The sequence below is a fragment of the Nicotiana sylvestris genome, chromosome 3 (assembly GCF_000393655.2).
Source record: "Nicotiana sylvestris chromosome 3, ASM39365v2, whole genome shotgun sequence".
Taxonomy (NCBI): Eukaryota; Viridiplantae; Streptophyta; class Magnoliopsida; order Solanales; family Solanaceae; genus Nicotiana; species Nicotiana sylvestris.
In genome coordinates, this window is record NC_091059.1 from 147,734,793 (window position 1) to 147,757,979 (window position 23,187).

At 33.8% G+C, this 23,187-nt stretch overlaps 3 protein-coding genes across 3 annotated transcripts; all 3 read right to left on the minus strand.

The window, feature by feature from the left end:
* Window positions 1–831: 831 nt before the first annotated feature.
* Window positions 832–2,565, minus strand: LOC138888152 (uncharacterized). The gene is made up of 4 exons (XM_070169968.1): window positions 2,511–2,565; window positions 1,743–2,282; window positions 1,265–1,544; window positions 832–1,003 (listed from the first exon to the last, which is right to left on the minus strand). The coding sequence occupies exons 1-4, from the start codon at window positions 2,563–2,565 to the stop codon at window positions 832–834; spliced, it is 1,047 nt and encodes a 348-aa protein (XP_070026069.1).
* Window positions 2,566–3,207, minus strand: LOC138888153 (uncharacterized). Its single transcript, XM_070169969.1, has one exon. It carries the CDS (start codon window positions 3,205–3,207, stop codon window positions 2,566–2,568), a length of 642 nt encoding a protein of 213 aa, XP_070026070.1.
* A 4,740-nt stretch (window positions 3,208–7,947) lies between these two features.
* LOC104232625 (importin subunit beta-1) lies at window positions 7,948–12,662 on the minus strand. The gene is made up of 3 exons (XM_009785879.2): window positions 12,493–12,662; window positions 9,028–11,449; window positions 7,948–8,923 (listed from the first exon to the last, which is right to left on the minus strand). The coding sequence occupies exons 2-3, from the start codon at window positions 11,442–11,444 to the stop codon at window positions 8,725–8,727; spliced, it is 2,616 nt and encodes an 871-aa protein (XP_009784181.1). The 5' UTR covers window positions 11,445–11,449; window positions 12,493–12,662; the 3' UTR covers window positions 7,948–8,724.
* Window positions 12,663–23,187: the final 10,525 nt, after the last annotated feature.

A 23,187-nucleotide genomic window follows, 5' to 3' on the forward strand; every position in this document is an offset into this window, starting at 1 on the left:
GACCCCTTCTTTTAATTTCACTTAGTACGGATCTTCGTCTTGCTTAGCCTTAACATGTGCAACAAGGGAGGATTGTGCTAAGGCATAAGCCGTCATATCTCCTTTTTCGGTCTCATCCAATCTAATTCCATCATTTGCTAGTTTTTGAATTTCTCGACCCAAAGATCACCTTTTTACTGCAAGATGGGCCAAGACACCCATTGACTTCCTACTAAGTGCATCTGCTACCATATTAGCTTTGCCCGGGTGATAAAGGATATTGATGTCATAATCTTTTAATAGCTCGAGCCACCTTCTTTGTCTCAAATTTAATTCTTTTTGCTTGAAAATGTACTGGAGACTTTTGTGATCTGTAAACACTTCAGAATGCTCGCCATATCTTTAATGCAAACACCACTGCTGCAAGCTCCAAATCGTGTGTGGGATAGTTCTTTTCATGATTCTTTAACTACCTGGAAGCATACGCAATAACTTTTCCATCTTGCATAAGAACGCAACCAAGGCCTACTCTGGAGGCATCACAATACACTGTGAACCCTCCCGAACCTATCGGCAAGGTTAACACAAGTGCAGTGATCAACCTCTTCTTTAACTCTTGAAAACTCTGCTCACAAGCATTTGACCACTGGAACTTAACCGCTTTCTGAGTCAACTTAGTTAATGGAGCTGCAAGTGAGGAAAACTCCTCTACAAACCTTCTATAGTAGCCAGCTAACCCCAAGAAACTCCTGATTTCGGTTGGCGTTGTCGGCCTAGGCCAGTTCTTGACTGCTTCTATCTTCTGAGGGTTTAATTTTATTCCTTCACTAGATACCATGTGGCCTAAGAATGTCATTGACTCCAACCAGAACTCACATTTGAAAATTTGACATAAAGCTCATTCTCCTTCAAGGTTTGCAAGGCTATTCTGAGGTGTTCTGCATGATCTTCCTTGCTCTTAGAATATACCAAAATATCGTCTATAAACACGATAATAAAGGTATTAAGGAATGTCTTGAAAACTCTGTTCATGAGGTCCATGAATGCATCTAGAGCATTTGTCAATCCGAAGGACATCACTAGAAATTCATAGTGCCCGTAGCGAGTTCTAAAGGTTATTTTAGATATATCATCTTCTCTGATTCCCAACTGATGGTACCCCGACCTCAAGTTTATTTTTGAAAAGTACTTTGCACCCTGAAGTTGATCAAATAAATCATCAATTCTTGGCAGTGGGTACTTGTTCTTAATGGTAACTTTATTCAACTGCCGATAGTCTACACACATTCTGAGAGACCCATCTTTCTTCTTGACAAACAGGACCGGAGCACCCCATGATGAACCACTCGGCCTGATGAAACCCTTGTCAAGAAGGTCTTTCAACAATTCTCTCAACTCAGCTGGAGCCATCCAATAAGGAGGTATAGATATGGGCTGAGTGTTTGGCATGAGATCAATGCCAAAGTCTATGATTTTTTCGGGAGAAAGTCCGGGAAGGTCATTTGGGAAAACTTCTAGAAATTCTCTAACAACTGGCACTGACTGAAGAGCTGGTGGTTCTGATTCTGGATTAATGATGTGAGCCAAATATGCGAGACACCCCTTACCGATCATTCGTTGTGCCTTAAGGTAAGAAATAAACTTACCTACAAGCGATGCTGAACTACCCTTCCACTCTAAGACTTCTTCATTTGGAAATTGGAACCTGACTATCTTGGCATGACAATCTAACATGGCATAGCAGGAAGACAACCAATCTATACCCATGATCACATCAAAATCCACCATTTCTAACTCTATGAGATCGGTTTTGGTGTTGCGACCTTGGACTGAAACTATACAACCTCTATAGACTCTGGTGACTTTCACTGACTCGCTAACTAGAGTAGATACTAGGAATGGCTCACTAAGTTGTTTAGGTTCTAGTCCGAGGTTAATTGCAAAGTATGGAGTCACATATGAAAACGTTGAACCTGGATCCATTATGGCATAAGCATTATGTGAGCAGACTAAAAGTATACATGTAATAACTTTTGCAGATTCATCTGCACTCTGACGATCAAGTGTAGCAAACAAACGGGGTTGTCCCCCTCCCTGAGTAACTCGGTCTGCACCTCTGCCTGCTTCATGCCCGGTCTGATTATGAGAACCACGAGCCTGAGGTGGTGCAACCGCAATAGCTGAGAAACTAGAAGGATGAATTGATCCACCACTGAAATTATGTCGCAATTTTAGGCAGTTGGCCTTTATATGACCAATATCTCCACAATGGTAGCAACCATGAAATCCGATCTTGCACTGACCTGAATGTTTCCGCTTACATGTTCCACAAAGACCTTGTTGGTGTGAATGTTGCTCAGCCTGACTCTGGCTATGTGAGGATGATGTCCTAAAATTTTGATTCTGGCAAGACTTATTTCCATAACTTTGAGTACGTCTGAAGGAAGACCCACCACCTGATTAATGACTGGGCTGAGCTGGTGCTAATGACTCTTTATTAGAGGAATCCCTTCCACCTCATCTGGATGTACCATTAAACTTGCCCGCTGTCCGAGCTTTCTCGTTATACTCTTTTTCTTCTCTCATTTATTGTCTGTCTTTTTCTAAGTGCTTGGCAAATCCCACAACAGATGAGAAGGCTATCATCCCTACTGCTGCAACTGATGCTGTATCCTTAATGTGGTAGGCTAAACCGCCAACAAACCTGCGAATTTTTGCTTTTTCTGTTTTAACCATGTGAGAAGCATGGTTAGCTAACCTTATGAATTTCATGTAGTACTCTTGCACATTTTTATTCCCTTGCTTGAGTTGTTCGAACTCTGTAGCCTTAGCTTCCCTATCCTCTTTTAGGATAAAGTTAGCCATGAAGGCCTCTTCAAATTCTTCCCAAGTAGGCAGACCATCAACTTCATCTCTTTCCTTTTCCAACATCTCAAACCAAGCGCCAGCCATATCTCTAAGCTGGTAAGCAGCCAGCTCCACAGCTTCATCATCAAATGCTTTTATCACTCGGAGGGCTTTCTTGACACCCTCCATCCACAACATTGGATCTTCATCAACTATAGAACCATGGAACACTGGAGGACTCAACTTCAAAAATTCATTCACTCTTGAGGACTCAAAATTGTTCTGTCTATCTGATTGAGATGGAATCTCATCTCTTCTCTCGTTCTGGTTGGCCATAAAGGCTTTAAATATCTCCATAGCACTGTTGACAGCATTAAACATTTGACCCACCTTGGGAGATATAGTTGCCTGAGCCGGAGCTGTTGTTGGGGGCGGTACTGGATCCTGAGGTACTAGATCATTATGCTCCACCCCTTCTTCATGTTCAACCCGGGGTACTTGGACCCTTTTTTGGATCTACTCTTCCTTTTCTAAGTTAAAGCCTTCTTAGTTCTGCCTTGAGCCATAATAGTAGCAATAGTTTCTTAAGCAGCATCCTGAGTGTTGGTGTCAGAGTTGCGAGTACGAGCCATTTCTGTGAGTTTTGAAGAAACGAATACATTAGATAATTTCCTAGAGGCAGGATCTACTGCACGATCTAAAGTATGAGAAAATGAGACTTTTCCTAAATGTTGGTAGCCTCCTGTTTATAAGTATGGCGCGCTTCATACCCATAAACAAGACTCTACTAACACAGTTCATAGACTCCTAGGACTCCATAAACCTGAGGCTTTGATACCAAGTTTGTCACGACCCATATTCTGAACAAGCCGGACTGGCACTCGATCACTAAACATGACCGAGCGAACCATCTCTGCTTATCAAATCTATTATAACTCCAAACTTTATATGCAACAAGGCAATACTCTAACCAAATACTTTTGATTAATTTAAATATTTAACCAAATCAACTCCAAAACTTTATTCATAGTAACTATTGAATTACTGCTAAGTTATTATCAAAAACATCTGAATCTTAACACAACGACTATGTCTATGAAGCCTCTACTGATAAACTGACAAACTGCTCAGGACATGAGATTTCCTGGCTAGTTCTCTAAGTAAACAAAGAAATAATTAAATATAGATGACTCAAAGGAATACTCCACAAACAAAAGCGGAGCTCACCAATAACACTGGAAGAGAAGGAAGTACTAACCCGTAGCCTGTTCGCCTGCCAAGCCGGTTCCTACGTTGTACCGCAGACCAACGTAGGTTCCCAAAAGAGAACGTCAGTACCATCCATTGTACTCAGTGAATCTCAACAACAGGGGGTAAAATTTTAATAACATTTACATTATGAGCAAAGGTTCTAAATGCATTTAAAACATAAAGCTTATAAGAATAATTCTAAACTAATTGCATAATAGCAGTTTATGAATATTCTAAAAGAAATTCTTTTCTTTTTCTTTCTTATAAAAAAATACTTCACATTATACTTTGGGAGTTCCAACTATCCTGACTTAATTCTGTCTCAGTCACCGTATAATCGGCACGGGTTAGATCCCAACCTGATCAAATAGTCCACGAGGTGCCACTCGCTTTATGGTTCTCAGCGCTCATGTATCATACCTTAGCATTGCTAAGTAATTTCTATGCAACGAGACCCCCGGCTCGTGTGCTCCCTACTTTGGCACAAGTAGTTTCAGGAAGTCAACGCCTTGGTCAGGACCCTCGGCCTAGACGATGACCCCTTCTCAAAATAAAGGATACTCCCAAAAATCTTTTCTTTCTCCTGCTTCTTGTGGCTTTTTAAGTCCAAATCTTTTCTTTTTGGAACATCATGTACATGCTCGGGATGGTATCCTTAAATATAAAGCATGGCATAAGAATGAAATAAACATCTAAAAATATTTCTAAAGATTCTTGCTTCTTCATAAATTTTCAACATGAAAATAGCATATAAAAATAACACATTATATGCTGATTTTGACAACCATAAATTAACATCAGACCAATTACAAAAAAGCGAAAGAAGCACATTCCAAGAATATTACTTATCAAAATTAGTTTTAAATAATAAAACATTACTTTCTTATATTAGTAAAGACATAGTACTATTCAACATTATAGAAAAAGAAATTAAAGGTGATAGCGTGAACATTTTGTTGGCTTGTTCCCATCTTTAATTGGTGCTAAATTTGCTCTCCATAGAGCAAATTTAGCTATTGGAGATATTTTACTGGAAGTTGATAATAAGGTCTCCAACTAGCTAGAATTATAATCTAGTATTAATGTTCTTGTTGACCAATTTTAGAATAGAGAAATCCATAACTATAGTTCTATTGTTGTTTAAGGTTTCACGCGGTAAATTAAAGATTGCTATTAAAAGATTGCTTGACTGGTTAGAAACATTTATTTGTTTCTTGCTAGACTTTTGAAAATAATAAATTTATGCACATATATCATAATAAATTATCTAAACTTTTGCTAGAAAAATTCTAAGTTAATAGGTACTCACTCGCTCCAATTAAGCAAATATAAACTCTTTTAAGCAATTCGTCAAACATCTTGTATGCGTGCTTTTGTGAGTTAAACCGCTTTAGTAAAGGGTTATATCAACTCACCTCAATACTCTTTGAGCCAATACGTAGACCTCAATCCAATTTATACCCGTCAAACAATTGATTCTACAAACCAATGCATTTTAATTAATTTCAAAGTTTTACACCTAAACATGAACTTTATTGTTGATATAGAGTAATAAGGGAATTAACTATTCAATTCTTACCTATTACTACTGTAGGGTAATTGACCATAGGGAATTTTTACATACCTGAGTTCAAGAATTAGTGATTTGTAAAGAACCTTAGAACTTTGGGTGCAATTTCGTGGCTGCCTCTGCGTTAGTAACAGAACGTGAAGTGTTCTGTTTTGAGAATCTCCTTTTGTTTAAACCTTTTCACAACCCTTGTCTTTTTTGCTAAGGCTTTCAGGTCTTTACTGCCAAGAGCCCTTTACGGGCTTAAGGCTCACGTTTTTTTTTTCAATTATTTGTTTTCCCTTTTTTTTTACTTAACTAGTATTTAATGATATCCACTTTTAATAATTAACAATATTAAAACTATTAATATTTGTCTAATTGTATATCCTATATATATATATATATATATAATAAAATAGTATTAATTTAGTTCTATAGTTAGTGTGTTTCGAAATTTTTATAAATTTGAGGAGCGTTACAGTGCTAGTAGCGGACACATTGCTTCAAAGTGGTGTCATTCGAACGCCAGCTTTTTTATTAGTTTTATATATATATATATATATATATATATATATATATATATATATATATATATATATATATAATATTTTTAAGAATTACATAAATGTCGCATTGCTTGAAAAATAATGCAAAATACACACTAGTTTGGGTCCACTCTCATGTGCTAGCTGAATAGTGACATAAATCGACTCGTACAAAATTCTGCGAATGTCAAGAGTGTCTGACCTACTTTAGAGAATTCAAGCGAGTGGAATTGGATTTTTTTTTTTGGTGCGGGGGGGGGAGAGAGAGAGGGGGTTGGGGGGCTTTTACTGGAGCTGATTTATGAGTCACTGGATCAGTGTACGCACTTTAGATTTTTGAGCAGTTAAAGCACTAAGCTACTGTTGAACATGGCACCTGCTGTTCCTTTAGCATGCTCACAAGTTATTTTCAGTTTCTTTTTTGTTTCTCTCCTTACAATATCTACTTTTCCATTTCCTATTTGGTATTATCACATGCATAACTAATGCATAGAAAATAATGGTATTAGCAATGCAATGAGTTTTAATGCATGCATTAGCTTAGTTAAAGACAAAATTATCATTCAAAATATATGCTTGATTAGTTAGTATATTAATGCAAGTTCAAAATAATCCAAATAGTGAGAAATAAAATTATATCCCTAGTAAATAAATAAATACTTAGCTTATTTCCTTTTTTATAAATAAATATTTAATTTTATTTTACAATATAGTAGACAAATAAAATAATTTTTTTAAACTTTTTCATTTAAAAACATTTCCCAACATATGTTTCTTTTAAAAAGTTAGAGTGTGGACTAGTTTTGAGGTCAATTTTGTAAACAAACAATTCTTTTAGAAATTGTGCAATACTTTAATACATCAAACCAAACAATGGATAAGAAATATGTCAGCATACCTAATACCAACATAACTAATATCAGCATTACTAATACACCATATTCAGCATTATTCTTATGCACCCTACCAAACGACCCCTTAGAGTCACAGCGTCATAGCTATTGGTACAATATGTTTTCAACAAATGTTTTGTCACTCGCAGAAGCAAAATTATTCAACTAGAGTTTGAGTAATAATTAAAAGTTCATGTACATAGCCTGAGAAGGCATACATATTGCATCAGAACTTATCAGTTTATTCCACGCACACCTTAACTAGCATGGAGATCTTACGCACCCCCTTAAGGAGTAGATTTTTGGAAAAAACACTAAGGTATTAACCTTTTTCTTCCAAACTTACCTTTGTTGAATAAATTATCTCCACAAATTTCTACATCATCTTCCAAACTTTCTTTACATTTCATCATGAGTAGATAAGAAAAATTTAATCAAATGACCCTCTTAATTACTAATTTACTAGTATTAACTTAACATATATCGCGTGTACCATATTTAACACTCGATCTTTCCATTTCAACAAGAAAGAGGTACTGTCTAATAAGACTACTTCATAAGATGTCAGTATTTCTTTTCCCACATGGGAGTCGTTCTACACTTCCACTTAGATCTCTCGCTGGCTATTGTATATTCTCACATTTGCCTCTATAAAAACTTCCTTTTGTAAAGGTAAATATATGGCATCTGGTACAAATTTTCCTATGTTCGCGTTATATTTTCAGACTTTGATATGATGAATGAAGTTCAGAAAGTACAAATAATTTTAACACTTCTATTTCCTATTTTCTTTAACACCTAAGTTTGTGACATTTCAACATCATGCCTTGTCCCAAAAAAAAAGAGAAACACACTAATACTACGATCAAGAGCATGATCCTTTTAAGAGGGGAAAAAACTGTATTGTAATAGCATGAGAAGTGAAGCTTACATGCTTTCATGGATGCACGATCTACTACAGACGTGCAAAAATACCTACTGGCAAAAACAACCCAGAAAAAGTAAAAACATGGAGATGCAGACTCAATGCCCTAAATAAAAAAGTGGGTTACCCCACCACCAGTATATGCAAATGAAATGAATGAGATGGTATGCAATTTAACAGTAAAGAAAATGTAGCAGCTGCTTTGACCAATATAACGACTGACAGACCCAAAGAAAAAAATAGATGGGACAATATCAAAGAAGCTTTGGCTTAAAGTATCAAGACTACCAAAACTTTGACCTTATACATGCTGACCCTTAAAGCCCTTGGAGAAGATGGCAGCGGGGACAATTTGGGGCATTTCTCTTGCCAGATAGACTCGTGGATGGAAGACCAACAAACCAGTAGCCTGACATGTTCATTCAGTAAATGACAGCAGGCCCCTTTCAACCCCAATGCACAGCACCAACAAAAATCACATGCAATTCTGAATGGAAGACCTTCAACTCGAGTAGTAACCTCCCCCCACCCCCTCCATGGCAAAACCAAAAACTCGACCCCATGGTGCTGGCGCATGAGTTAATGACAACATGATGGTAAATTTCCTCCGCTGTCAGATAATGGCAATGACAAGACTCATGAATGCAATCTCGGACCCAACTGGACACCAACCATATGCATGCAGGGACTGACTTACTAAGAAAAAAAGAATGTACCAAAGTGGCCACAGCCTCAAACTGAAATAGCACGACTGATGGCCAACTTCGCCCACTCAGCAGATTCCTTAATCAAATGGTCATCTGACGACAAGCATTCATTCAAAAAGTCTTTGCTTGATAATGATTGTTGAATCAATGAACCAGCATTACTGCCCAGAGTATCTGCTAGATCTCCTAGAACTCCAATAGCTGTTTTCATCACCACATCATCCCTAAAATTCAGAAGAAAAATAGGATAGATCCAGGAAATTAGAACAGAAATGACTTCGTTAAATAAAGAAAATGAGCAATGCAGAAGGAATCATGTAATACTTACATGTCTTTCTCCATGTAAATGCTATCCAGAAATTGCAGGATATGAGGTGCATATGGAATCAGAAGCTGCGTTTTAGGGGAATTCTTGAAGCCCTGAAATATCCCTGAATAAGCCTCCAAAATTCCATTTCTCAGAAGATTTGTGTATTCTATCATCTCATCATCTGCACCAGATGTGTGGGCGGACAGCTCTGCAGCACTCTGCAGCATTGGCATGGCATACATCAAGTACTTCTCAAAATTCTCTCCTATTGCCAAAGCTATGTCACCAAGGCATGAAAATATTGGAGGCTTTACAGATCGATGCAGTTGGTTACTTGACAGGTCCTTGAGAAGCTGAGTCATTATACCATCACAGTAAGGTAGGATCTTATCTTCCAAAGCTCTACATACATCACCCACAACACCAACCGTAACAGCACACACTTGGTACTCCTCAAAATTCTGAAGTCCCATTTCCAGGTACTTGTAAAATTCAGGCATGTACTTGGCAAAGTCAGGACCAGTTGCATAGGCTAGGGCTCCAATGGCAAGAATGGCTTCCTCATGCACAGTAGCACTTCTACATGCAAAAACCCTGAGAAAAAGGCTCATGATCTGATCTGCATACTGCATGAAAACAAACTTGGTTGCCTCTGAAGACCCTAATTTCTGGATAATGACCTGTAAGCATCCACACAGAAGACCTTGCAACTCACTCTGCTTCTCTCTCTCGTCAGATGAAAGCTTTGTACCTTCAAGAGTCTGATGCAGCTCTGTCATAATGATAGGAGCAAGCTGCAAAACCATTGGAGCTGTTTCATCCGTTGAGCACCTAACAACTTCATTCAATGTCTCATATGCAGCAGTCCTAAGACGTGACTCACCAGCATCTTCTCTGTGGGTAACTGTAAGAAGCGACTGCACAATTTCCTGGAAATAAGGTGTCAAGGGAGATGATGCACCCACATCCTCGTAGCCTTGAGCAAGGAAATAGAGAGCACCACAGGCTTTCTCAGCAACATTTGGAGCATCCTTCATGCTCTGAAGTAGAACTGTGATGATCAGCTGACAGTTCGCTGGAGTAATAATGGGCGTCTCCACTGTAGAACCGTGAAGAAACTCAAATATCCTTCCCAGGGTCCATGCAGTTGTATCCTTCACATGGCTATTAGGATCCTTTGTCAATGCAGTAAGCATGAAATTCAAAGCAACGTTAACAAGAGGTGTTAACTTGTCAGGAGAAGGACCTTCCAAAATGGAACCAAAGGCATATGTTGCAGCCTCTCTTTGCCTCCAATCAGGCTTCGCAATGTTCTCTTGGATGAATGGCATAACAAGTGGAACAATATCATCCCCCACGGTCCGGGCCACCAGACCAAGGCAAGTGCCTCCAGCCATTGCAAGATTCCAAGCACCTTCGTCCTGATCCTGATCTTCTTCTTGCTTAAGAAGTGTCTCCAATAGCATAGGCACAAGAGCAGGGAGAGCCTGCTTGATGAAATAATAGCAAGGAACATCAGAATCTGCAGTGAAATCACCCCCATAATCTTCTAAAATATCAATCTCCTCATCACAGATTGAGCTCCAGAATTCAATAGCTTGAAGAGCAACAGGCTCTACATCCTCTTTAACAGCCTTTGCTGTAATGTTAAAGATATCTTGGATGTATGGAGCCAATTTCTCATAGTATGTTGATGAAATCGAGACTAAACATTCAAAAGCAGCCTGCCGAATTTTGACTTCTGGAGACAGAGTAGCCTCGCAAACAACTCTCATTATAAAGTCACGCTCCATATCATTGTTGAAGTTTGCGTGAGCAAAACCAAGAGCATTATATAATGCTTGGGTAGCAGCAAGCCTCACATCATTGTTCCCTTCTTCAGCATTCATACCCTGAACTACAGCTGTAAGAATTTTATTTACTTGGTCCTGATCCACAACATCAGGAGAAACTTCTTCACATAAATAACCCAGCGTCTCTAAAGTAGCTTGCTTGACATGAGCAGGGACCTGGTGAATATTTGACAGGAGTGACCCAATCAACTCAGGCCACTGCTTTTGAGGCAGCTCAATGCTTGCAACCTTAGCAATGACTTGTGATGCGGTTGAACGAGCGTCAGATGCAAGAGAAGAGAGCGTCTGTAATAAGCATGTCTTTATCTGGGCCTTCACAGCCATATCAAGTGATAGCCATCTTTGCACAAGCTCAAATTTCCTATGTTGTTCCTTCGCATCCAAAGCATTTTTAAGTATTAAACCAGCTAACTTACGACTGTCAACTGGCTTCTCTTCACTAGCAAGCTCTCCAGATAAAGACAACAAGAACCCAGGAAGATTTTGCTCCTGAAACTGTTTTAGTGTTTCCTCAGCATGTTTCCGCACTGTTGAATCAACTGACTGTGCATTAAGAAGGACCTGGGTGACTTCCATTGCCATATTATCTGCAAAGACATGACATGCTCAAGGTTAGATTCCTAGGACCATCAAAATGAATGCACCTGAAGTAATGCTACTCAAAAAAAAATATTAGAAAGAATGAGAGCAGATAAATTTCACCAAAAGCAAGAAAAATGGAAAAAACAGCAACAATCCATTGGGAAACCATATTGCTAGATTAAGTATTTCTCAAATGGAAAGGAGCGCAACCAAGAGGCAACTAACAGTATAATGGAGCCGATTGTTACCAAACTAAAATCATTTTCTCTCATCAAAACAGCCACTAAACAGCATATATAAACATAAATACACATTTGAACAACCAGGAGAATCCACTTAAGGATAAATGAATGGCAAAGTTTAACCAAATCGAATCTAGAATAAGTAACAACTATGTAAAGAAAAGATTAGCAGATCAAATTTGCACATTACATAATGTACCAGCCAGGAGTTTTTCATATAAACAGAAGAAAATACAAGCCAATACATAGCAAAAGGATAAAGCTGATGGCACAACATAATTACCAATCCAGCAAGGAAAACTTGATGGCTTGCCTACTGCTAATGCAAAAGGCAAAGTTTTTGCTTTGGTTTGTTAAGAGTGACATTAAATCTCACAACCAAGTTCTTCGACTATCAACTGGAACCAATGAAAACTCATTAAGCATTCACCAAAAACAAGTATAAATAGCATTTCCCGTATTACATCAATACAATTATTATCTTACCACTAAAAAAGAGCTTTAAGACTCAATGAATCAGCATAAGTAATTACTCAATGCAAATAAGCCACAGTTTAAATTTGCTCACACAGCCAATCTAACTAGATTTAAGACCAAACCATTGGTAAACAAGCAGATCAAGAAAAAATTGAACCAGAAACGAATAGATCACAGTTCAAATATTAAATAATTCATTGAAGCACAATATTAAAAAATTAAGCATCTTTGAAACATCATAGATCAAGCATCAAATTCAGTTGAATAGAATCCTAATCAAAATTTAAATTACATAATATTCGAAAAATTATTTTTTTAAAACGAATTACCTGAACCTTGTGAAGATCGAACAAAGCAAAAGCGGCGCCCCCTGAAACCCTAACAGAGAGGAAAAAGAAAACAGAAAGAAAAAGAGTGAAGAGAGAGAAAGAGAGAAAGAGAGAAAGAGGGTGAAGAGAGAGAACGCGGATGTAAAAGCTGGAATTCAATTATGCAAAATCTAATACTACTATCTGTTCAATTATTATTTTTCTGCTTATATTTAATTGGGTTGTAATCGCCTACTACCGCGACCAGCCTAGTTTATATGGGCTCCACAAATAGTAATCACAGCAATAATTATGCTGTATTTTAATCAGCTGGAAAAAGAAAAGCTTACTCCTGGTAATTTTGATTGGTCCGCCTAATTACGTACGGCATAACTAAGTGGGCGTTTGGACATAAGGATGGTAAAATTCCAAAAAAAAAGTGAATTTTGTTTTTTTAGTGAAAATGGTATTTTAATTAGAGTTGTGTTAGGACATGAATATAATTTTGAGTTATTTTTGAAGTTTTGTGAATTATTTGAGTAAAAATTTTGAAAAATAACTTTTTGGAATTTTTTAAATTTTCTAAAAATTTCAAAATGCATCTTTAAGTGAAAATTAAAAATTTTATAATTAAACGCTGATTTCGAAAAAAAATGATTTTTTTTCTAAATAAAAGTGAAAATCTTCGTATGTCCAAACGGGCTATGTGACGTTTCCAAAGAAAATATTTTTTTTAAAGCAAGTGTTCACCTCAAAAAGAAATGAGAAACAGAACATCATTAAAATATCATCCCACTTTTTGTGTCAAAATAAAATCAAAAGTAATCCCCACTCAAAAAGTTTTATTTTTAATTTATTGTTTAAATAGGATAAATTTGATTTCGGATGACAAGTTGCTTGAAATATAAAGAAAGAATAACCTTTCTTTTTTCATACATATAATATAAATTATAATTACGTACAAGAAGTTAAGAATTGAAAATTGTATACTAAATTAAGTTTATGTACTAAGTAACAAAGATCACGGTAGTTCTTGGGAGACTGTTTAGTCGCCAAGAACAGTAACGTAACTACTTACAATTTTTAAAAAGGTGAAATAGGACAAGTCTAATGTTAGTTGTCCCTAACATGAAATTGAAAATGACAATATATCTAAATTAAGCTAGCATTTGACCATGGACTTCCAAATTTATTTTGAAAAATTGATTTGGATGAAGTTTGGTTTGAAGATGAAAATGTATTTGGATATCAGTTTTCAAAATATATTTTACTTTTAAAAAAAAAAAGGAAACATGACTTATACTCATAAGTTCTAAAACTATTACAAATACCTAACAATACCTTCATCAATAATGTTCATTGTATTATCGCAAACAATAGTCCTGAATATAAATAAATTTGGTACAAAATTATTATTTTTATAATGAACTACATAATACACTATCAGATGACTGAGAAGACAAAACAATATTGTTACAAAATAATAAATGATGAGCTCTTTTATAAAATACAAAATTTGGGGCAATTTTTAAAAATGTAATAGTAATATTTTGGCCGAAAGTTGGTTTTGGGATTTGTGTTTTAGGTTTTGGAAATTTGCCAAAATATGGATAAAATTTATGAATAAACATGTATTTACCAAAAAAAAAAAATCAAATATATTATGGCAAAAGCTATGGCCAATCGGGTCCTAAAAAATGTCTGGCAGTTGCCTGCCAAATTTTAATCTGACTGAATAGATGGTACTTGCTAGAGTAAGTTTCTTTGATTCTATTGCAATTTGATTACGTTTTTTGGTTTAGTATTCTTTGAAAGGAGCGTCCTTTTTTCTTAGAAAAAATAATACAACAATTTGCACTCTTTAAAAAAGATAAACAAAAACCTGCAAACATCTTTAGATTGAATGCTAGATCAATATGCTAATGAGAGCTTTATCTTTAGTCGTCAAATTTTGTGTTTGTTAGCATATGCGGATCTAGGATTTTTAGAATATGGGTGCACCACGGAGGGAAAAGAATGCTAAGTGGAAATTGTTCCTTGTTTCTTTGATTAAATAATTAAGAATTGAACCAAGTGCACTATTCAACCTATATGGAGCATGGGTGCCAATACATAATATTGGACCAATTCTAGAAAATCTATATCTCTCTCTCTCTATATATATATATATATATATATATTAAAGCAAGAAAGTTACCATATATAATTGACATTATGGTTAAGCCAAGTGGCAAGCTAATAAATGTCAATAGTATATGGTAACTTTATTCTATATTTGATTATTTTAGTTAAATACAAATATAACATAATATAATATATTATAATATATATATATATACACACACACGGAGTTTGAATTAAAAGATAATTTTGAATTTATAGATAAAGTTCAAAAATTCGAATTTAAATTAAAAAAAATTATCTTTTTTATCATGTTATCATACTTAATTCGATTAATGATCATATGCAATCATGTTAGGAACTTGTTATTTTTATAATTATTTAAATACTATTTCGCCTCTAGCCAAAAAAAATACTCGATATAACTGTAAAACTCTTTCACATTTAAAATCCTATAAATATAGTTCTTTGAAACACTGTAGCTAAATTTGAATAAAGCGAAATTCTTTTAAAATAATATAATATATAGGGTACATGTCTATGTTTATCTAAATAACAAAAAAGAGTTTACAAAACCAAATAAAAGTTTATTTACATATATAATAAAGTAAACATACATGTTGGAGAAAGAAACATCACAAAATCGGTCAATATTAGGAAAAAAAAATTGTTTCTTTTTTCTTCTTGAAGAATATTTGTTTGAAGAGTCAATTTGCATAAATGGACATCAAACAAATAACAAAACTTTAGTTATACAATTGTTATCATTAATTTCAATTTAACACATTCAAGGAATTGAATGGTATAAGTTGAAACCCCTTCATTTAGTTGTAATCAAGCCAATATTGCAAGGGTATAATATTTTTTTCGTTGAAGAATATTAGTTTTGAATCATTAGATTATGTGAAAGGTTTTTTTTTCAAACTCAACAAGTGATAAATTAGTTTCTATAGCGACTTTTAAGTGTAACAAAGAGTATATATAAAGAAAAAATTGGTATGACGTGAAATATGTTTTATAAATGTAAACAAATTATTTCGAAAAAACTCTTTACTTTTTTAATTCAAAGATAATAAAAAGATAAGATATTTTTTAATATTAGTAGAGACTTTTAAAATTATTATAATAGAAGTTATATCATGGATAAACTCAAAAATTGAAATCTTACGGAATATTTACATAATATCCGACCATATTTATTGTTTACTTTTTATAGCTAATATAACTAGATGATATACCACCAACATACGATTATACACATATTATATATGGATTATATATAAATTACACATCATTCGATTTTTTAATTTAAGTGGTCGGGTGAGCACTTATTTAGGCTGATTAGATAAGGCCAAAAGAAAAATATGAAATAATTTCAACCAAAAACTAAAAATATAATTAAAGTTCATAAGTAGACAATTTTAATTAAAACTCATCCTTTTATAGTGAAATAAATTAATCTTTTGTAACAAAACAAATAATGACATAAAAATAAGATAAAAGAAAATAAATATTGAAAGAAATGTTAGAAAGATCTAAAATTGAGAAATAAAAGATGACAGCAAATTTCTTCTTATGTTTCATCTTTGTTGAGTATAAAAAATTTGAAAGTTAATCTCACCGATTTCAAATATATATTTTTTTCAACTCAAATACATATATTATAAGATAAGGATATATTCAAATATTTTTTATAATTTATATTATGTGTCATTTTTAAAAAATCACTTTTGCTAACAAACTGATGATATTCGAATTTGAATTGGAATACAATTTGAGTAGTTTGCATTGAGGTTAAGCCAAGTATGGTGTCGAAAAATAAACTACTTGACAATTTTAAGATAATATATGCAATGTTTTATAATAATAATTAACTAATTTAACATTTAATGACTCAAAGAACAAATTTTTTGTATATATAGGGTATTAAAAGTTTTAATTTTGGGGCTAGCGATATCGAAAACTTAAAGTGGAGTCATACTGAAATAAATTCGAGTAAAGAATCATTTAAATTTTTAGATAGCCGATTAAAGTGGATTTTAAATTAGGGATAATATCTTCACTTGCATCATTATAAAGATAATCATTATTATAATATATATAAAGTTTTAGAAATTGAATTTTCAAAATAGAAATATTTTTCAAAGATAAAATCATACCAAATAAGAGTTCAAGTTGTAGTACAAGAGTCACGTCGTAATCAAAGAATCGTTTATATCGTGTCAACCTTTGTGCTTTGCCATAAATATGAGTTATTATTTCACTTTGTGGCTATTTTTATGTTCCAATGACACCCATGAGAATAATGCAAAAATAAAATTATTACTACGAGAATTGAGAAAATGTTAGTCTTTTTTCATGAAGTGTTTCTTAATTAATATCTGACTATTATCTATAATTATTTAGAATGTTTAAATGTTAAGGTTTTTTACATATAATTCAAATAACTCACATATTTAGCATGATTAATGTCAAATATCAAAATGGAGTAAAAAAATTCAGCAACTAAAGATTTTTTTATATTTCTAGATAGCCAACTAAAATGAGTTTTGAATTAAGAATAGTATTTTCAATTATATTATTATAAAAATAATTATTATTGAAAAATAATATTTTAGAAACTGAAATTTTAAGAAAGAAATATTTTTAAGAGATATCAACATACCAAGTAAGAGTTCAAGTAGTAGTAAAAGAGTTAAATCTTATCCAAAGAGTCATTCATTGTCTCAACATTTGATTGTTTTGCCATAAATACAAGTTATTATTTTGCTTCCTGACTATTTTTAGGATTCAATGACACTAGCAAGAATGGTATCAAAAAGGAAAAATAGAAAAAATGGTTAAATTTTTTTCATGTAGATAATATTCAGTGATTATCTATATTTACTGAGAAAGTGTAAATTTTAAGATTATTTACATGCAATCCAAATAACTTAAATATTTGACATGATTAGTTTTCGCGCATCCACACGGATACTAATACTAGTATGTACATAAAATACCTAATTTAGCAGAGAGATCATGGGTTCACGTGCCACGTAATATAGTCTATAGATCCGCCCCTGTTTGTTAGAACCCACGTTATTTTTAGAAAAATGTTTTTGATGAGAAACCTTATTTTTGGTAGTATTTAGTTATTTGAATATCTTTTTAAAGAAAAAATATTTTTCATCACAAGAAGATCATTCATCATTTATTGGCGAATGTTATTTTCCTTAATACTATTATTTCAATTTTAAATCTCATATTACTTGCTCCCAGCAACATCCTCACATGATATTATTTTTAAGTCTCTATTGTTTTGATATTTGTTGGCTACTATAGTAAACTGTTATAAAGAAAATATATCATAATATAACATGAAAAATAATTTCAAAGAAAATTTGACAGTTATATTTAGGGGTGTTCATAAAAATCCGAAAAATCGAACCAAATCGAAAACCGAATCAAACCGACCAAAAAACCGATACTTTTTAGGTTTGGTTTGGTTTTGGTTTTAATAAAAAGAATAACCGGAAAAAGCCGAACCAAACCGACTATAAAAATAGCTATTTAAATTTATATATGTATAGTTTTATATAAAATTTCTAAAATTTTATGGTACATATTAGTCGTTTGTATTTTTAGTCTAATTCTTTGCTATTATAATAATCTATTTCTTTGCCTTTACATTCTAGTTTGATTGGTAGCTTTCTTTTGCTAAGTACAAGAATTTATTTCATGTTAAAAATAATTAATTTTTAATTGAGTACTTAAATTATTCATCACTATTTGATTCAATTAGCATCAATATATCTTGGTAAATGATAGATTTCTCGAATAGCAGTTGGTTTGATAGTGTTACGTTGAAAATGTAGTCGCCGGAATATGCGTTTGGTAGTGTATGTCTCATATTTAAGAAAAAACGATAAATAACCGAAAAATCTGAAAAATCGACAAAAACTGAATCAATAAAAAACCGACTTAATTGGTTTGGTTCCAATATTTAAAAAACTGACTTACTTGATTTTGTTTCTTTTTAGAAAAAAATCGATCCAAATCGAACCACAAACACCCCTAGTTATATTGAAGTATTATTATAAAAGATGACTGTTATAGAAATGTCTAATTGTACAAAGTTTCATTTAACATGCCCAATTTACTAGTGTCTTTATTAAATTTTTAATATTTATTTTTTCTGATACTATTTTTCATTCACCAATCAAAGAGAACTCTTTTTCACGTAATAGAAATACACTTACATCCACATTTACTTTCCAAGCAACCACCGCCGATACACACGCCCAATCTCCGTGCGCTGTTTAGGCCTCTGTTCATAATTAAGAGGGACAATTAATTGAACCATACAAATGCGAACTCGTCACTCTGCGACCATAAATGAAGCAACTGAGATGTTTCACATAATTTTGCTCACCCCTTTCTCATCTTAAGGATTGAAGTCCATCACTTGATCCCCTTTGGAAAAAAGCTGCGTTACTGGCAATATTTGATTAAGTACATGAAATTATTGGATAGATATCGAATTGTCAGACTGCCAGTTGGACCATTATTGAAGAATAAATAAACTATAGTAGTAGTAGTAGTACATATTTTCCTTTTTCCCCGTGTTTTGGACATTAAGTTATCATCATAAAATTATGTTTTATTACATTAAATAGCTGAACTATATGTAAATTATTCAGAAAATACAAATAATCAAAAGATCATATAGTTATGACATGTCTGCATTTTGTCGCTCTGCACATTCCACATCAAGAAATAAAAGAAAGTCCATCTTGAACAAAATTTGACAACTTATATTTTAAAATAAAACCAATAATTTTTTTTTATTTCGCTTAAATATTTTGTAATTATTTTTGTTTAAAATATATGTAGTCAAGTAAAATTATTTTCTAAAATGAAATTTAAGGAGCCACAAAAGCTAACGTGGAGAATTACGTTATTTATCCTTGTGACTTTCTCTTTACTTTGATTTTATGCTTACTTTTATTAGTGAAATTTCTAATATTATCTTTTTTGTTATTTTTATTTTGATTTACAAAATTATAGTTCTATTTTTTTTAGCTAAATATTCTGTAGTTTGATTTAAAAATTTTGGTACACTATCTATCGAAAAAAAATATTGACTTATTTGAAGTTTGAACACTCTTGATGAAATTCCTAACTACGGCACTAATATGATTGTATCACGGTAAGGATACATGAGAGAATGTTATCATATACGGTTGATGGTTGTGATCTAACATAGTAATAAAAATTGTTGGAGCAGTTAGAACTTAGAAGTAACATCCTAGAAGATAATTGTTAGTTTTGGAATTTCTCAAACTTAATTATTTTAACAAGCAAAAATTCAGACATGTATGGGGTAAAATTATTTATAATAAATGATCGAATGATAGTGTGACACGTGAAACCGAAGATAAGTAAAAAGCGAGTCAAGTAACGACCAGTTCGGGAACAATAACTGTAATTGACATCGGGTAAATCCTGAAGGGAGCATGGTCAACGGGAGCAGATCGAGTGTTTGTCATCGGATAACATTCAATTAACATTAAATGGGCAATTGTTGCAAAGAATATTTGCATTCAGAGTCTGTCGTTACATATTCATCAGTGACTCTTTTATTGTTATTTAAGTGGGTTTGATCCTATGATCTTGTTTCCCTAGGTGTAGCTATAAATAGTAGGCTCAACAACCATTGTAAGACAGGAAAATTCTTAATAAAATATATGCTATATTTCACTTTAGCTCACAATTAAACAAATTTATTTGCTCTTTTGCATTGCTTTCATTCTGTCCTCGGAAACATTATGCTCGGAGCCAAGCTTGTCATCTTCTTCAATTTCAATTGCTAAGTCTTATTTTTAATCTTATTTCTTTATCATTTTGGGATCATTTAATTGTACATTTTGCAGGTAAACAACTTGGCACCAACCGTGGGGCTTAAACAGTTGCGTAATTGCTTTGATCCTCATGTTTGTTACTAACTTGTTTGATTTTTCCTTAGCAAAAAATAAAAAATGGCAGCTAATGATGTCAACACCACACACAACGTTGAGGGACACAGTGGTTTGCCTCAACATGATGACTCAATCAGCGACACTCGTAACGAAGGGGATGAAGCAACCTCGGTTCATGAAGGGAATGACCTGATCCACGTCCAACCCACACTCAATAGTGAGTGAAAATATTTGTTGGAAGAAAAGTATCCAACAAGAGCGGGGGTCGATTTTCACAGGGAGTTACTAGGGATGTTAGGAGTATACACTTGACGAAAACGAATGGAATAACTAAAATTGCACTTCCGCAAAAGGTTTTGATTTCTAATTCTAATTTTATACTATCAATTATAAGCTAAGAAAATAGAAGCAAATGATTATTTTTGGTATTTTTCCAAATAGTTAAAAATTCTAGGGATGCGACATTGACCTAGGTGATTGCCTAATGAGTTAAATACATTAACACTTATTTTGTTGATTGGGATATATTATAACTCTCAACTCTACATTACCCACTCAATACCTCTCGGTCATAGAGTGATTTTGCCCAATTCGGCTTTCTCAAACCCGAATGGGTATCAAGCTAAATAGTTGATATGAGCTAAAGTCGGGTTCTCACTATCTCTAGTTTGAACCCTTTTAATTTGACTAATCAACCTCTTAACTAGTCCAATTTCTTGTTAGCCAAGTTTACTTTCTCAAGTAAAGACCAATTCAAAAAGGTATTAATCAATGTTTGCAACCATTAATTTTAAAATTAAAGCATAAACTAGGCTAAATAATCAACACACAATCATAAACAAGCATGAAATTAAGCACCCATAAGGTTTACACACTAGGGTTGGGTCACAACCTTAGTAAGGATCTAGCTACTGTCGGCGCCCCCTTTTTCTACGGGTCGAAATCGGGTATACGACATTGGGAGGACAACTCTATTCCCTTTCGAGAATTGGGTTTAGAAGTTGAAGAGTCGCCATCTAACGATTATAGTGCATTAGGACACTTTTTAGAAGAGTTTGAGTTGGAAAACCAGAGTTCGGGTAAGGGCTAGAAATTATCTCGAGGGAAGGTGTTAGGCATCCCTCAAGATCCACTAGTGTGGTCCCGGCCATGCTACAATTGTGACTTTACAAGTAAACAATCAAGGCTCAAGTAAGGATTCACATATAACATTGCAATTAGGTTGAAAACTTTTGAAGGCAAGTAGAGAGGGCAGAAATTTATGAAAAAGGATTTGAATAGTTTTACAAGAAGAGATGAAAGCAAATAAAGGGAAGGGGGTCCTAGGTTTACAAATAATATGGATCACACCAATGCAATATCCAGCAATCACTCCTCAAAAGAGGGGTCGCACGTGATATTGGCGCACCGGTCATCATATCCATATTCTACCCATCCCACCCCGTTAAGGTGTTAAAGCGCGAAATGGTATCGTTACTTATTGCATGCTATTACCCGTCCCATCCTATAAATCCTAGAGTGTATTTAGGACCACTATTCCTACAAGGTAAGGACTAGGCTGAACCCTTAGGTTTAAAGGACAAAATGCTAAGCGACATACATAACAAGTAGGACTACACATAAAGGGAACACAAAGGCAAATAAAAAGCTCACAGATCCCTCCACAAGTAAACATGTAATCAGCACCTCTCAAACACATTTAAGGTCTCAAAGATAGGAGTTTTTAGAAAACAGGAATAGATAACAACAGTTGAGTTTAGCGACAAATAAAAAAAATCGTTAAAGCATGGTTTTTAAAAATCAAGCAGTGACAGTAGCTTAACGAGGTGCTGGACAAGTATTCAAAATAGCACGATTCTGGGCAGAGAATGGTAACCCAGTAGTTTAAAAACATAATAGAACAAGAATCAGAAAATCAGTGAGAGTAAATAGATGCACAATTTCAAGATTCTGTTTCCAGATAGAGCGGGAGTTTTTAAAAAAAAAAACAGAGCGAACTTCAACAAGAATGGGAGTAGCAGAGTTCAAAATTATAAGAGGCTGATTGGTCTTAAACCGGTAAAACATGATTAATCGATTCTTATTAGGCCTAAAGTTTGTCTAGGCGTCGTATGCGTTGCCTAATCACCTTAAAGGGAGTGAATATGCATATTAATTCCAATTTTAAAAGGGACGCAGTTAACCAAACTTGTATTATTAGATTAAACATACTGGTGAGGCGTTTAACAATTGCAACTCAGAAATAAAAACCCTAAGTAACAGGATGTCTAATGCACATAGAAGCTCCTAAAACATGGTCTCTAAATGCTAATGAGAATGCAACAGTACTTTTATAACAATTACTTGTTGGTTATTAACTAATCGTGATTACGAAATAAGTATAATAACAGACTGAAAGTAAAGAGCCTAAAACATGATTACTAATATGTGAGATGCATGTCCTATACATGATATCTATTGCGCAAGTAGGTAAATAAAGTCCTATAAGCATGTTTTCTACCTATTACTTGTGTAAGCACGTGATTTTTGCCCTATGAAAGAATTACTCCCAAAAAATTCAAAATAAAATGATTTTTCCTTGGTGTGCAATTTTTGAATTTTTGTGGTATTTTTGTATAATTATTTGTATTTTTGT

Coding starts and splice junctions, on each gene's coding strand:
- LOC138888152 (XM_070169968.1), bottom strand. CDS start 2,565: ATGAGAGAAGAAAAAGAGTATAACGAGAAAGCTCGGACAGCGGGCAAG. Junction 2,283..2,510: donor GACAGCGGGCAAGTTTAATG/GTACATCCAGAT, acceptor GGAAACATTCAG/GTCAGTGCAAGATCGGATTT. Junction 1,004..1,264: donor AAAGATGGGTCTCTCAGAAT/GTGTGTAGACTA, acceptor CCTCATGAACAG/AGTTTTCAAGACATTCCTTA.
- LOC138888153 (XM_070169969.1), bottom strand. CDS start 3,207: ATGTTTAATGCTGTCAACAGTGCTATGGAGATATTTAAAGCCTTTATG.
- LOC104232625 (XM_009785879.2), bottom strand. CDS start 11,444: ATGGCAATGGAAGTCACCCAGGTCCTTCTTAATGCACAGTCAGTTGAT. Junction 8,924..9,027: donor ATTTACATGGAGAAAGACAT/GTAAGTATTACA, acceptor TCTGAATTTTAG/GGATGATGTGGTGATGAAAA.